At 36.6% G+C, this 16719-nt stretch overlaps 1 protein-coding gene across 1 annotated transcript in view; it reads left to right on the top strand.

Annotated features, from left to right (window-relative positions):
* plxna1a (plexin A1a) overlaps positions 1-16719 on the top strand; it is a 311405-nt gene that overhangs the window by 254531 nt on the left and 40155 nt on the right. Inside the window, exons 18-20 of the mRNA XM_088006887.1 lie at positions 2768-2861; positions 5939-6175; positions 14243-14386. Coding sequence (XP_087863013.1) covers positions 2768-2861; positions 5939-6175; positions 14243-14386 — 475 coding nt within the window. The remainder of the gene's footprint in view (positions 1-2767; positions 2862-5938; positions 6176-14242; positions 14387-16719) is intronic.

Here is a 16719-nt window from a genome sequence, read left to right on the forward strand (position 1 = left end):
TCTTCAGTCCTTGTACTGTGGAAGGGTGACTAAGGTTTGCTTCTGTGATTGGCATCGCTCCACTGCAGAATTGAAATGTCTGTCGCAATCGTCTTGATAATGACTCCTTTGGGGAGTTCTGGCATTCCCGTCATTTAGCAGCCATTCAAATAATCACTTGTAAAACACATAGAGCTATGTGTGCAGAATTTCATAATGAATTTCCTGGGGGGAGGAATATGTTTGATTGGTGTAACTTGGTCATTTAGAATTTTGATCAGGGCTGCTAACTTTATTGGCATTGGTGGTGGCATTGCTGCTGATGTGCAGAGTCTGGAAGAGAGTCACCAAGGCATGGAAAATGCAAGGTTAAAACTATTTGGAGAGTACCAGGAGCAGCAGTGTCATGGTTGCCTTCACAGCAAAAAAGGTTTTCCAGATTTTATGCCATTTCGTCACTTTTAAAAAGCCTTTGAGATCACAGTGACTGTAACACAGTGGTCATTGAAAAAAACAACTGAAAAATGGTGTGTTTATGTGTGGGACTCCCTGCTGTTAGCTTTGTTGCCTTGCAGCAAAAGGTTCTGAGGGGTGCTAGGTGGTTCAGTTGGTATAGTGTGCACCACGTTCAAAGGCTGCAATCCTCAACTTGGTTGTCCTGGGTTTTATTCCCAGTCTTGGGCCATTTGCTGCATGTTGTCCTCCTGCCTCTCCACACTATTCCCTGTCCCTCTACTCTTCACTAAACACCAGTAGTTCCAAAAAAGAGAAAGAAGAAAAAAGAAAGCCTCAGTTGGAATCTTTACTGGAATCTTTCTGCTGTAAGCATGCATGTTTCTCTCTAGGCACTCTGGCTTTCTTCCGTCATTCACAACCCTATATGTTAGATTAATTGGGGACTCTGAATTGCCCTGAGGTGTGAGTATACTTAGACAGTTTGTTTGTCCTGTGTTGCCCTTTAATGGGGAGACAGTCAAGTTTCACTTTGCCTCTGACCCACTGACTGCTAAAGCAAGGCATCTGCCACCCTGGAAGAATACACAGGTTAGATGGGTAGATGGGTGTAACAACATTTGCATCCCACATACTTGAAGCAGTGCTTCTGTTGTAAAAGTCTTTTTTGATGGAAGATATTATCACCAGACACTTAATTTAGTAGACTTTAAAAGTACCTGGTTGAACTCCATTGTGTTACCAGAAGTACCCTAAGTTTAGAACTGTAGATTCAACAATCTGAAACATTCCCCAGAGATTGACAAGGAACTATCAGTCACTTGCTTCTGGTTTAAGATCTGGTGACTTTGGAGGAGATTTAGGTAAAATGAACTCACCGTAAAGTTTAAGAAACCAGTTTTTGATGGTTTGAGTTTTGTGACATGGTGTTGATGCTGGTACCTCACTGGACCATTTTGTAGACCATTCTTGAGATACGATTGTACATGAAAACCCCAGTAATTTAGATGTTTCTAATGTATCTTAAATCACTAACTAACATGCCTTTTTCAAAGTTCCATAAATATCTATTATGATGTTCATTTTATGTTGAAATGCTCATATCTATTAAGTTGCTATAATGTTATTGGCTGATTCACTACAGTTGTTAACCAATTGACAAGGTACACATAATAAAGTGGGAGATGAGTGCAATCTTATCTTCCACTTTATTACTCAAAGTTTGTTGGCAATGATAGTCCTGAACGGCACCATCATCGCTTCAATGTTTTCAAAAGCCGTCCTTTGTTTATGATCTCTTTGAGATTTTATTTCAGGTTTTTATGTGATAGAGACTAAAGCTTATTTCCCAGAAGGGAGTGAGAAACCTGCAGAAAGACTCATGATAGGGAACCTTCTTAGCTATATTTCACTGTGGCACAAATAGCCCAGCAGCAGAGAAAAGTAGTGATCCTTCCACAGAAAACTGACTCAGAGGCTGGAACTGACACTGTAAAACAAAGACTGTGTCAAGAGGTTGAGACGTCTTTAAGGAACACATCATAAATCTAATTTAAGTTTAGTAAAAAGACTCCCTTTGAGTTGCAGAATCTCCTGTGATAAAGTCTTTACTTTCTCTATGAACCTTGTGATCTTGCCTCTGAGTCTATTAATCATTTTTGGATACACCAACATGTCATCTGAGTGAACTGGAGCTATTTTTCAGAGAGAGTAAAAATCCTCACTAGTTTGACCCACACAAAGTATCTTTTAACAAATAAAACATTAGTTTAAAATGATCAGGCACTTGTTGTCATCAAAGGAGAAACTTGGAACTGATGTGTGTACAGTCCGCCTTCACTTTCTTCAAGAACATCTTCTTTCTCTACCGCTCTCATTATATATATAAATATATATATATATATATATATATATATATATATATATATATATATATATATATATATATATATATATATATATATATATATATATATATATATGCTTAGGTACACAGTAAAGTTAGAAGCTTAATTTTTGCATGAAAACTCTTATATTGTTGAGAATTTTTTTTTTTACCATAAGTCATGGAACATAGATCTTTAGAAAACTGTTTTATTTAATTTTTGCCAAATAAATACACATACCACTGTTTGTGCTTATAAATTGTATTTGTCACAATTTTACGATGTACTTTAACCATATTAATGAACAATTATCAACAAAACAATCTCCTGTATCTTGAAATGAAAGTAGTTATAGTTTAGCAAGTTGAAGCAAAATGCAAAGTAAATGTTCCCTGTAACTGTAGGCCAAGGTTTCTTTGTCATTTTCTGTTGTTTTTCTCCTTCCACAGTGGTGGAACCCCACTAACAGTGAGTGGAACCAACCTAGCAACCATCCGAGAACCAAAGATCAGGGCCAAATACGGGCAGGCTGAGTCTTTTCATGTGAGTCCGGCATCACCGACACAAATATTTTTCAAAGCCGATCTTGTGAGATGAACAAACTCATAATAAGCTCATAATTTAGTTGCACAAGTGAATTAATGCACTTGCATATAGATTACAAACCCATCAAAGTATGCTGCAATTGCATCATAGAATCCATTTTCTAGATAAGCACGTATGTAAAATAACCAAGACGAGCTTGAAAAACAGATTGGAGTAAAAAATCCTCTTCAATGTCATGCTCTGCTTATGTCACATCTTCTTTTTTAACCAGCAGTGCAGACATGCACTGTAACACTACCTCAGGCCATAGGGGTTTCCAAATGTCACTTTGCCGCATAAGTGTGTCGTACAATCCTGAGAAGTGTGAAGGAGAATAAGAAGGTTTGTACACAGTGATGGACCAGGACCAAAGTAATGAATTAGTGTGGTTAGAAAATAAAAGCTTGACAACAGTTGTTGTTATCACCTCCCCTATTGAGTCAAAACTTTGTTCATCCAGATTTTTCAGAGCAAGAAAGTCATATCGGGTATATCACTACCACTGTGCAAATATATAGTAAATAAAAAAATCTCAGTTCTTATTTTTTTCTGTACACATAAAATAATAAAAAATGTACTTTCTAAGCAGCTTTTAAAAGTGTTGGTGACTTCCTAATGTGAAGAAGCAAGTTAATCCACAGCAATAGCGTGACACCTCTGTTATTCTTTAATCTGAACCTCAAGTCAGGTAAAATATATTAATCAAGTTAATTACAGGGTCTGTAATTAATTGCATTTTAATTGAAAATTATATATTGACAAAATAACCAGCATTTTAAATTCAAAAATCTTTTTGCTGCTAAGTTATTGAAAAAATAAACATGAGTTCAACAACAAAGATATTGATTGATGCAAAGTGCTTTTACATTTATTCAGCGTTCAAATGTTTTAAAACCTCTGATCATTCATAGAAGTTCTTTGAAAATAATTATTTAGAAATGTAAACTATGGACACTGACATTATCATCGAGGACATCTGTGCTGCTGCTTAGCATTTTGATGCTATTTTAGTGTCGAGTAGCTCTGATGATACGCTAAATTCTTTCAGCCCAGCTTGAACACAACAGTAGTCTTTTCCAGCATCCCATCAAATTGCTATTTAAGCAAAAATTAACTCCCAGTGGGCCGAGAGAAGCTGCTTTCTCATTTTGCATCAGATTCACAGGCGTACCAGAAACAGGTGAATTCAAAGGTTCCACAGGTTCCAATACAAAGGTTGACATATACAGAATCTGGATATGTCAAAAAAATAATATAAATGCATTAATATTTTTATTGTGTTAAAATCTATGTAATTAATTAATCAATTAATTAATTTGTTGAAGTTCTGTCCAACTAAAAATGTGTGCTTTTAAGATGCAAGCCCCTCCTTCTGCTCAAATGAAAATACATGAAATCTTCTAAATTCTTGGGGCAGGTCAAAATGTAGTTCAGTCCCACACAGAACATGTAAATGGGCTGCTTTTCCATTAAACATAGAATTGAACAAATTGAAATTACAAAAGTAACTTTGCTTAATGGAAACACTGCAATTTCAAAAACACTTGTTTTTTGATCAAAGTTTTCACACTAAGATGAGATGTTTTTTTTTTTTTTTCAGCTATATCAAAATAGACGTATTTCGCAAAACTGCAATGGAAACAGATTTTTTTCACTTTACACGAGTCACGTGATCAACAGCCAGATGACTGGTGAAAACCACAAAGAAGTTGACAGAAAGTGGTAGGAGGATAATGAGTTGCATTTCTGTAAATTTCTCAACTATAATTTGGAACTGCTTAAATCTGTCATTTCCATGATTAAAATCATGGAAATGAGTAAGTCATTTAAAAATGACTTATTGCATCAACTAGCTTGTTCATGTGTGATTTGAGTTCCACTGCAATTGCAAAATTGTGTTTTTTTTTATACATAAGCAGAATAGCGACAAAGATTTGTATTGGAAATGCAGCTAAAGTTTCCATATTCCCAGCCACAAGTAGGGGCTGCCAACTGCCCATTGCACATGTAAGGAGAACTTAGAAAAACTTGAGAATGGAAGAATACAACTCAAAGCCTCTTAAATCCCAATGCAACATAGAAAAGTTTCACGTCTTAATGTCAGCAAAATGTTAAAAAAGTTCAAGGAGTGTGAAAACTTTTAAAAAGCACCGTAGAGATAATCTATAGAGAACCTTCAGAAAAACTTTGATGATTGTGGCTAATAGGCTGAGAAATGAACTTTAAACAACTCTGAAGCACTTCAACCTGCAGCTGAAGATGGGACTTATTGATGCAGACAGCCTCCACAATGCTTCCCACACAGCCTTTCTGTTAAAGTGCTACTTTGCACTGAAAGGACAATGCTGATGCTATTCAATGTTGAACGTCATTTACAACTAATTACGCTTATATTTCTCACCATCTGTCAAACAGCTGTGGCCCGTTTCGCTACGTTCCATGACAATATAACGATTAGCTGACAAAACCTTTCTTCTCTTTTTATATCATTATGGCATCACTTTGGCTTCGGCTCTTCTAATCAGGGCCAAATAGAACGACTTCTTCACCGTAAGCAAAAAAAAAAAAAAAAAAAACACAATGTAAGTGTTTGGTGAAATTTGTCAACACAAAAGCAACATGAGCACAGCCCTCAAAGCAGAATGGTATATTGCCGTGAGCCTGGTCGTGACATCTAGCATTCATGTATTCTCCAAAGCAATGATGTAAATACTCCCAGGTACAAGCAAAGGAGCAGAGCTCATTGTCCGTTATTAACAGTTGATCATAAATTTGCAACCAATTTCCATTTTCAATGGGTCCAACAGCGCCGTAGTTTCACAGGGCATTGCCTTACAAAAAGGTTTGGTTATTATACCCAACAGATTCATTTTAGCAGAAAATTACAGCCTGCATGTTGATTCCAAGTGCTTTCGAAAAGAGGCCAGGGCTGCTTGCTTTTTATTGGTTGTGGGAGCGTTTTAAAAATAGACTAAGATTGAATATTTACAACCGCAATCAGTTTCAGTTTCCAATTGAATTTTATTTTTTGTCAGAACTGCACCGTGTACAACAACTCTGTGATGGTGTGCCTCGCTCCGTCGGTGGCGGATTCCGAGCTGGGCTTTTCCGACACCGGCACCGGCCCAGATGAGATCGGCTTCTACATGGACAACGTGAACTCTCTGGTGGTGGTCAACGAGACATTCAGCTACTACCCCGACCCCATCTTTGAGCCGCTGAGTCCGTCCGGCGTGCTGGAGCTCAAACCCACATCACCACTAATACTGAAGGTCAGAAATGCACCAAAAATCACTTCCATGGATCTTTATCGCTAGATACTTGAGATTTTATCCATAGATTTCACATTGAACTGTCAAAGTATATATATATTTTTTAAAAAGATTTGAACAATACAGTTCAAAGTCATAAAATATTTTTATTAACCCCAAAGAGAAATGAAACGTTGTTATAACTTGTATGATACAAATTTCTTCAAAAGTTGTTGTAGATGTTGATGACTGTTGGCAGGAAAAATCTCCTGTAGCAGTTTGTGTTACAGTGGTTCAGAAGACACCTCTGACTGAAAACTCTCTCTTGTTGCATAACATTGTCATGAAAGGAGACAGAAGAATCAATATCTTACGTATAAATATTGTCATTTCTAGATTTATTTTATTATTATTATTTACCTGCCCCAGTATCCCTTGTATATAGGCCTGTCGCGATAAACGATAAATCAATTAATCGCACGATAAATTAAACCTATCGACCTCATTTTAATTATCGGCTTTATCGTCTCTTCCTGTCTTTTTTTCTTTCTCTTGATGACACTGAATGAAGAAAGGCTCAACTCCGGTGTTCTCCACTGACCCTCCCTTCCTCATTTCCTTAGTGTAATGTCCAGCGCACACGACACAAGTTGTCACCCGACTGTCGGCCCATTTTCAAAACCTGAGAGACACATTAGCCCAACAGAAATCCTAGGTATAACGGTTCGATCGTGCCGTGTGGTGTCCAGCCACACAGCCATTATTTTGGACTTGTAGCTCAAAATAATGGCTACAAGTCCAGTTAACTAATTTTAAAATCAAGCATTAATCAATGCTTAGAATCTGTGATGCATGTGGCTAGAGTCAGCGTAAAGTCCTGACTGAATGAAAATCATTATAACCTATTTATGTCATGTTAACGAAGAACAGCTGAAAACTTACCGGGTTTATCAACTGTGGTAGCAATTTGGCTCCAACTCCTCTCCTTTTCATTTCTATATTCTTTGCATGAAATGTTGAATAAATATTAATGTTTCCACATATCATCTCCGATGTCGCTGGACTTGGGTTGCGCCGTGTCAGCTGTTTAGATTCCTCTCCGTAATTTCCCCTCAGAAAGCGCGAAGGAGAATCGGCGCTTTCTGATTGGCTACCTGTCATATTCAGCGTTAACACTTCCCGTTGGGGAAAACCCCTGATTTATTTCAGAGCGGCCACGACGATTTAAATCACACTACAGGATGATCGGTTATGAAATCACCAGTGACAATCTTAGATCAGCCAACGATCTAAGATTGTCGTCAGGGGAAAATAGGGGCAAAAAGTCGTGCAGTGTGAACTATTGCATCAGGTAGTCAGATGTGCCAATCTTCTCTATTTAAATCTAGTGATTACTGAAGTTCAATATAGTATACAGACTTCATAATCTGCACTCTTTTGGTTGAATGCAGTATTTGTTTCCACTTTGGCTTTATGTTGGTTAGTTTTCATTCAAGTACGTTTTTTGTTAATGGAGACTGAGAATCAATTTTATTTTTGCTTGTTTTGTTTATATAGTTTATCAGTTCCAGTGTTATGTGTTCTTTTGAAAATAAAGTGCATCTATCTATGGCAGGAAATACCATGCATTATTATGTCATTTCTATTAAATCAGCGTCAAAAGGTCTTGAAACAATATTATCGTTTATCGGAATATTTTTTTAGGCAATTAATCGCTCAGCAAAATTTATCGTGACAGGCCTACTTGTATATATGTGTATGTATTTATAGTCATACTTATAGATTTTCAAATTTTGTCCAATGACAATAAAGTAAGTGTAAGTAATTTTCCAAAGCACCTCTGAGGTCATTCACTGGGACTTTTCTTGTGCCAATCCAGGAACAGCATTCATTTTTCTTGAAGCTGATTGGTTGTCTCTCCAAGAATGGAAATATGGAAAAACTTCCATGTTAGCCTCTACAGGAGAGCCAAGACAGTTTCCGCTAGGCCAATTAATGCATATTAAAGGGATAGTATTATATAAAATCAGCTTTTTTGAGCTTTACATCATGTTATATTGTTATTCCCTTCTCATAAACATAAAAGGAGTGTTGTTTTGATTCTTCCATGCAATCCAGATCGACAGTATTTTCTTGACTAAAACTTGTTTTTTGCTGTTTTTGCTTTTAATAGGATTCTGATACATAAAAAACCTGTCTCTTTATACTGCTGCTGTCGATGGACGTTTTTCAAAACATAATTTTTCTTTTAAAAATCACACATATATTGAACATTTTCTGTAATACAAACTGCGAAACTGACTTAGATTAACAAACAGAAAGACACACTCATGTTTTTTTCTTTACAAGATGGAGGGGAAAAAAGCTCTTAAGTGTGTTTACAAGGTCCCTTAGGGGAGAGAAAAGAAAAGTCTTTTTAATTCATAAATGGAAGCTGAAGGCAAATGCCCACACCTTCCAAGGCCAACTTGTGTCCTTAAGCCACTTCCCTGAATACAGTTCTCCTCTGCAGCCTGCAGGCCTCTTAAACAGCAGCCTTTTCAATTTGTGTAATTAATTTGTAGTGCTACAAGGGCAGCGTGGAGGCATGCAGGTCTGCGTTCTGGGAGATTTGGATTATATTGGTTTTCAGTTTCATTAACGGAAAATTAACATGAGTAAGAAAAATTAATTGGTAATTTTTGAGCAGCATGTGGGTCTGTGTATTATCTCTCTGAGTTCATCTGAAACGTTGGGCTCAGGTGGGATTAAAGCAGATAGATGGATGTTTTGGAGGACTTATATAATCCACAAAAGCATTTTTATTCCTCAAACTTTTCTACTTTCTGGTAAAGTTACAAACTTTTTTTGTATTTTATTGGACTGACCAACAGACATTAAAGGTAAGAGCTGCAAAACCTTTTGATATACCAGGTTTCTGTGTCTGGAGATTGGTATTTTCAACCTCTGACTCTTGCCACAGATGCTTAACTGGATTCAGTTTGAGACTTTAACTGAGCCATTTTAATGTATAAATATACCTGAACAATGATGTTCTTTCTCTGGACAAAATGTACACAGAAATTTGTTTTTGGAACAGTTTAATATAATGTAAACATTACTTCAATGTTGATGAGTAGCCAAATACCCTCTCTAAGTACCTACGTCAGGGGCAGAGGAGGCCCAGCCAACCCCCCAACCCCCCCCATCTGCAGTACAGCTTTGTCACCCCTCAAATTTTATGTCTTGAAAACCATGCTGATCCAGAAGCCTTCAAATTAAATAGTAATTCACCAACAATATATAATTGCAAATATTATCTTAGGTCCCTGAAAAACTTAGTCATAGTCCTGCATCAAACACTCCTTGGCTCCCACTCTGCAGCCACACTCACTACAGATGGTAAGATTAACCAGAAGTTGAACTTAAGGCTAGTGATACTTCATCATGTTATTATTCAAGTAAAAGTAAAACTACTCTTAAATGTACATATTTTTCTAATATTTTACTCCAGTAACCCACCTCTACAGAAAACATTTGAATCCCATGACAGCATAGAGTAAGTACAAAAGTAGAATTGTTAAAAAAAATGCATCTGTGTGCAGAATGAAGGGAGATCTTCATTTAAAGAACAAATTATTTAAAGTAGCTTTGGCTGTTATCTTACTCTTGGCAGCCACTCAAAACATTTCTCAACAAAACCATGATGACACAGAAACTTCACAAAACATGACCAACTCAGACCTAACGCCTGAAGTCCCATAAATGCAACTTATGGCAGAAAAAGCACTCAGAATGAGGTTCTGAGGTTCAAACATAGTTTGAAATGGGAGGAGTGGACACTTTCAAAGATGTTCAGGAAGGTGAACAATACTTTTATTTTGACAGATGAGATGAAGGACATTTATACTTATCTTTTCTTAGAAGAGACAGTGACAGTAAATAGTTTTAAAGTGTTTTTGTTTGACTATATTTACATTTTGGAGATTTCACATACTGCCACTACTTTGCGCCTTCATGTACTCTTTTCTAGATGACCCAAATAACTGACAAAAACGACAAGTGAGCACATGAATAATTTTACTTCCAAAAAAAACCTAACCTAATCAAAAATTACTGTACACAGACATTTATTACAGTATAGAACACTTTAAAACATATTTATTTTTGAAGCCCTTTCAGTGTCGTCCAGAGCACTGCATTTGCGTTGAATTCCCGTCTTTAATGCATTTATCTTCTCAATAGATAACGAATTAGAAAGATAAAACAGGATAGATAAAGAGTCATCACAGAGTGTGTTACGCAGCTTATTTCCATGAAGAGACTGAAAGCAGCGTAACCGTTGTAATTTATTTCTTAAAAGATCATTTATTTGCAAAGAGCTTCGCGGTAATTGCCAAATCTCCTGCTTGGCTTGTTGGCGGAACTGCTTACCCAGTGGAAGCGCTGATGAGATGGACAAAAATGCAATTTGGAGAGATGGGATATGGCGGTATTTGGTGAGGAGGAGGGGGGGGGGGCACACTTTGCCTGCCACGCAATTAATTTCTCATTTTTAGTGTTTCAGTTTGATTTTTTTTTTTTTTTTTTTTTTTGAGGGTTCGGGGAGCAAACACATCCATTTGATCCTGTTGTTTCTTGAGCATTTCCTGTGTCCCCGTGTTTTGGAGAGTTTGTGTGTGGCAACAACTCAGTGGCTTGTGTGGTTTTGAAGATGCATGCAGGGTGGTTGCGTGTGTCTGGGTCTGCGCGTGCATGCGTGTGTGTGTGTGTCTGTGATTGCGAGATGGAATGGGATGCATGTTTACAGGGTTGCGGAGCAGGGCTGGGTGGCAGGAGCCTGCAGAGACGATGGGATTGGAAAAAGGAGTCTGCCTCTGCGTCCCACTGCTAAGTCAGCGGGAGACATGGCAGCTATCTCCTTGCTCTCCTTCTCCATCTAACTCACTAACTCCGATTCCATGCTCACTACCTTTCTTCTTTACTCAGAGCAAAGCCTGTTCCTCTCCCGTTCATCTTTTTTTCTCTAGCCTATCCAATCATCTGTTCCTCCTGATGGTTCCTTCCAACATTTCCAAATGGTTTTCTTCTCTTTGCAGTCATCTCTCCCTCTTACTGTTTTTGTTTTTCTGTTTTTGGCTTGACAAAACTAACTAAATCCTCCATTGCTGTCAATGTTTGGGTAAAGTCACATTTCAGTGATTCTTGAGAATAGGGACAAAATGGGTTTTAATTTTCCCATATTTTTTTAAATTATTTCTCAACCTTATGTATGCAAATATGACAAATAATGTTTAGAAAATATGAAGATGCTAAGGTACAGGCTCCCAGTTGCGAATTTTTTAAAAAAAATTACATTTTTAATCGACCTGACCCAAAACTTTGTCATCACCATCTGACAAAAATAAATCTAAAATGATTTTTAAAATACCCCATTAGTGATATTTTTACTCAATTTACAGACAAATGCTTCTCAAGAAATAAAATAAATATTATTTAAAACAAAAAACAAGAAAAAGTCCATCTGACGGAGTTGACAGTGCATGACGGAGTTGACACAGAACTGAAGGTGGTGACAAACTAGTGAGTAAAATGAAAAACTTGGTACATGTGAAGTAATGCAATTCATGTAAAATACATTAAAATGAATTAGTTGCACATTTAAGTGAGATTTGACAACAATTTCACTGAAAGAGTCAGAAAAACTCTGATGGAGTTGACATCTGACGGAGTTGACGAAATGCCAAACTACCTCAATTTATATGATGTTATTCTGAAGGAGGCCATATTGTAGCTCGTCAGGTCCATGAAATCTTTACATTATACCAAAATTAAGCTTTTATTTCGCAAAATTTCATCAAAGTTTTGTAAATTGTCAGTTATGGAGTTGACACATCATGGTTGTGACAAGCAATTTAGGAATAAAACAGAAGAAAAAACTAAAGAATAACTTAAGCTAACCGGAGCTAACTAGCCCTCCTAGCAAAGGAAGAGAAAAGACGACGTCATGGGGTCCTCAGAAGTTCTGGTGCCCCCCAATAATGCCTGATTTTTTTTACATTCTTTTCATTTCTGACGGTGTTGACAAAAACTAAGGACAAATTTCAACGGAGTTGGAAAATATCTAAAAATTATTTTTAATTCAATTTATCGATACTTTTATAATTATTTATATGACTACTTATACTTAATTGTCATAATATATAATTTTAGTATTTCTTTAATTGTTTTAAACTATTATAATGTGTTGAGTTCTGCTCCTGGACAAGGGCTTTTACAGGCATCATCCACCGACAACAATGTTTAAAATAAAAAAATATTCAGCAAAAAAAAGAAAAATATACATTGTTGTGCTCACATGACCCAGGTTAGTTTAGTTAGATATTTGAAAAAAATATATTTTGTGTATATTTTATTAAAATTTCATGCTTTATCCATAGGACCTGTTTTGTCCCTATTCTCAAGAATCACTGATTTAATTTTTTTGGGAAATATCTGTTTGAATGAAGCAATTAAGCTAAAAAATAGCTTTTTAAGGGTTTTTTTCAATTTCCATGACAGAATTTAGAACTGCATTTTTCTTTGATATACTCCATCAATCAGGAAACTCACTTTCATTTCAAGCCACAAAATGTCCTCAAAGAGCTGATTGAAGCACAAAACAATTTATAAAATTGTCCATGAACAAACTGTTAAAATTTAGTCTTTGCATTCTGTGAGAACCTCTTGAAATAAAATTATATCAAACATCTCTCTACCTTGATGTAATTTTGGCACTACTATTTTATCAAATAAAATGTTATTTTATTTGATAAAATAACATTTAAGCACACAGTAGTAATATTGTGTTTCTAGAGTCTAGAGGGTCACATAAATACTTCTGGCAGGCCAAATTTAAACCCCAAACCTTGGATTTGACACTTGATTTAAAACAGGGCATGTTTTCGAAGTTTTATATTTATACCAAACATAATTCAAAGTGTTTCCATAAAATCAAATGCATATTCCCAAAGATAAGAAATATTTTAAAAATAATGATAGAAAAGTAAACATTTCGTAAAATGCAATTACATTTTTACAAGAAAGCTCAAGGACACAACTATGATTTCAGTCCTGTTTAAAGGAACCAAAAGTTTCTGCACATAAGAAGCTAAATGCTGCCTCCCTCTCTTTAGTTCTGGTACTACTGATACTGGTCCAGTTACTGATACTGGTCCAGTTACTGATACTGGTCCAGACAGATATACAGAAACTTTATCAACCCCTGTGGGATTTCCTTCAGGGAAACTGTCATTTCTGTCTCCCCTACAGCTCTCTTAGATATGTATCTTACTTTTAGATGATTCGTATCATACAAGAACTCTCAGATACATTTAGACTGCCTGGTCATTCATTTTCTTCAAGAAAACCAAGGCTTTATATCCTCTCTTTTTACAGACACGAAGTCAGTGTATTTGTTTAAAGGACACAAATTATTTGCTGAATTATCCTGGTGTTAGTTAGGTCTCTGATAATGTCATGTTAAATCCTGGTTCAAACCTGTTAATGTTTAAAATGTACCTCTGTGTTGCTTTTTGATATAATAGTTCCTTATTTCAGCTTCCACATTTATTTGTGTTCTACTGCAATAAATACTCACTTGCAATTGTCCTCCATTAACTTCATCATAGTTTCAGTTAAAAACTAGCCCTTTGCTTTTTGAAATAAACCCTATATATTTAACCAGTTTTTAGTTTTTATCATTGGTATTTGATTAAAAACTACAGAAGAATATAGACATTCCTGTCCTGGAAATTAGATTTAAAAGAGACGTTATGCTGTCAGTGATTTGTTTTATTGAGTGGAACAAGACAAAAAATTATATCATTAACAGAAAAATACTAGTAATTATAAAGTCTTATTGTTCACCAGAAACTAGGCTCACAGGTGAAAGTGAGTTCAAATAGATAAGAACCACAGGTTCAAACTGAGTATTTTCTCTCAGTTTGTAGCTCAGTAAAAGACTTAATAATCATAAATATGTTCGCCTTTCACAAATGTCCCAGTTAAAGTACGGCTTTGATAAATGGCTGCGTTCTGCTCCTCACTCTCTCCCTCCTCTGTGTTTAGGGTCGTAACCTGATCCCAGCAGCGCCGGGTAACAGCCGCCTGAACTACACGGTGCTGATTGGAGAGACTCCCTGCGTCCTGACCCTGTCTGAGAGCCAGCTGCTGTGCGAATGGCCCAACCTCACTGGACAACACAAAGTCACGGTCAGTTCACAATTCTCTATCACCGTCAAAAACACTCTTTTTGGCATTTTTTTTTCTGTCTGTAAAGTAGTTTAGGCACAAGGGTCAGAAGGTGAACAAAAAATCAGTACCAGCCACCCAGTTTCAGTTTCTTCAAAGGACTTTTTATTCACTCTTTTCTCTAACTTCTCTCCTGAGCATCCAAAAGCTCACTGTTTTTATATCCAATTGGCACCACACCTGTGCTTGATTGGACACAGCCACAAAGGAACAGGTCAAACAAACTAAATCTAAAAAGAGAAACACTAAAATTACAAATTAATTTACAAACTCCTGCATAATGAAGTTGTCTGCAAAATAAATTACATAATACAAGATAACTCAAAAGGTTACTTTAAAGAAAAACAAACAAAGCAATACACAAAAGAAAAACCCTCTAATTGGTAGAACCCAGCAAGGTAATCACTGACATCATCCAGCCATTTAAGCAGGAAGTACTGGGCCGGCCCCTCCCATACTCCTGCCCTGCAAGAAGAAATGATGGTGAGTACAAAGGAAAACAAATACCTTAATAAATATACCTTGAAACAAATTCAACCTATAGTCCAGAAATAGTAACTTTAACCTAATCCTACATAGATAAAGACTGCAACATAATGCTAACACAAACAAACCCGGGATAGTAAGTGAAGCAAAATTGCAATGTTTAAATGAATCATTCTAACCAAATATAGAACGTAAGTGAATGAGAAAGAATAAGGGACAAGTGGTGAACACAAACTGAACCACTTTGTCACACTGTCCCAAACTGTTAGTGCTGTCAGTTTAAAAAATGTAATCAGGATTAATCAGTGTGCTTAATTTTGTTAGCATAACCAAAACTGCAAGAACCTCAAATACTTGTAGATGTGGTTCTTGCAGGGATGATGCCCTGAGCAAGCCCTGCCTTCTGCTGCACTCAACCAATTAAAATGCAACAGTTATATGTTTTTGTGTTATTTTTTGTAGCAAAATGCAGGTACTCAACAGCAACTACATAAAACCTGCTCCACTACCACACATACACACCAATAACTGACAGATAAAATATTCTTTATTTTCTAGTTCTTGGTTGCCCCGCCCTGGGCAATTGCCCAAGTAGCCTATATCATAACTGACGCTGTACTCACGTTTTCAATAAATGTTTTAATGTCTCAAACCAAACATGTCTGAAGATTCTCAGTTTTCCAGGTTTTTATATGCAGGAAGATTTAAAGGAAGTCATTTTGTTTCAAACATTCATTTAGAAATGTGTCTCTCTAATTCAGCACCAAAAAATTGAGAAATATTCAGCTTTTGCTGCTGTCTGCTGTCATGGAAAACTCTTTTATGTCTCATCGTCTATTGCTGCTTGTGTGTCAAGTCCATAATGTGCTGCTGGGACAGAGGTAACCCTCCACAGGAGAGAGGCTTTCAAGTCAAAATAGTAGTTCAATTAATCTCCATTCATGTAATACTGATGCTTTAAACTTTTCAGATTAATCACATGCGTTAAATCATTAACGTTGACAGCACTTCTAAATATTCTTTGCAACCCATAAAATGCTCAATATCCTCTTTCCTCACATTATTTTCAGTTAGATGAACCTCCATTACCATTTAAGCTGATCATTTACCCTTTTTACTTCACATGATTCCACTTCCTGATGAATCTGGAAGCGTTCCGCTCAGTCTCACCTCACCATGTTTTGCCGTTGAGGTATATAAATAATCCCATGTGTCTTTTTGAAACAATTCCTTCTGACAGATTCAGGATATGCTCTGCTGCACTCACGCTGCAAGGCTGCTGTTAAATATGCTGCGCTTAATTAACACATTGATCCTCATTGGCTTCCAGGCAACCTGTTGCTGAAAATAAGTTCACTTTAGTCACAGGAGATAGAAACTGGATAAATGCGCTTCTTTTTTTTTTTCTTTTTTTTTGCGTTGAGCAACGTTTAAAGCTCAGGATCTGCAGGAAGTTTAATACTGAGTTTGATCAATTAAGTGGATAAGGAACTCATTTATCTGTTCTTGTAATAATCTCTACTCTGAACCTGTGGAGACATGTTCAGAGCCATGTTTCTTTTTTATCCACTGGGCATCTTGTCTTCAACAGCAGTGCAGCCATCAGCAGTTCTCTGCTGCGGATGCTGCTGGTTTTTACATTGGAGGCTTCCTTAATGCCCTTTTTCGCTGCTTTTTTATGAGCTTCATTTAAGTATGATGATGGAGACATTTACTTATACACGGAATATAATGTGACTAACCTTCAGTAAATCTCCAGCCAGGCACTTCTCCACCCACCCTCCACTCTAATAAGACTGTCACCTACT

This window comes from Poecilia mexicana, unplaced genomic scaffold (assembly GCF_051168715.1).
Source record: "Poecilia mexicana isolate PSO_F unplaced genomic scaffold, ASM5116871v1 scaffold_7, whole genome shotgun sequence".
Taxonomy (NCBI): Eukaryota; Metazoa; Chordata; class Actinopteri; order Cyprinodontiformes; family Poeciliidae; genus Poecilia; species Poecilia mexicana.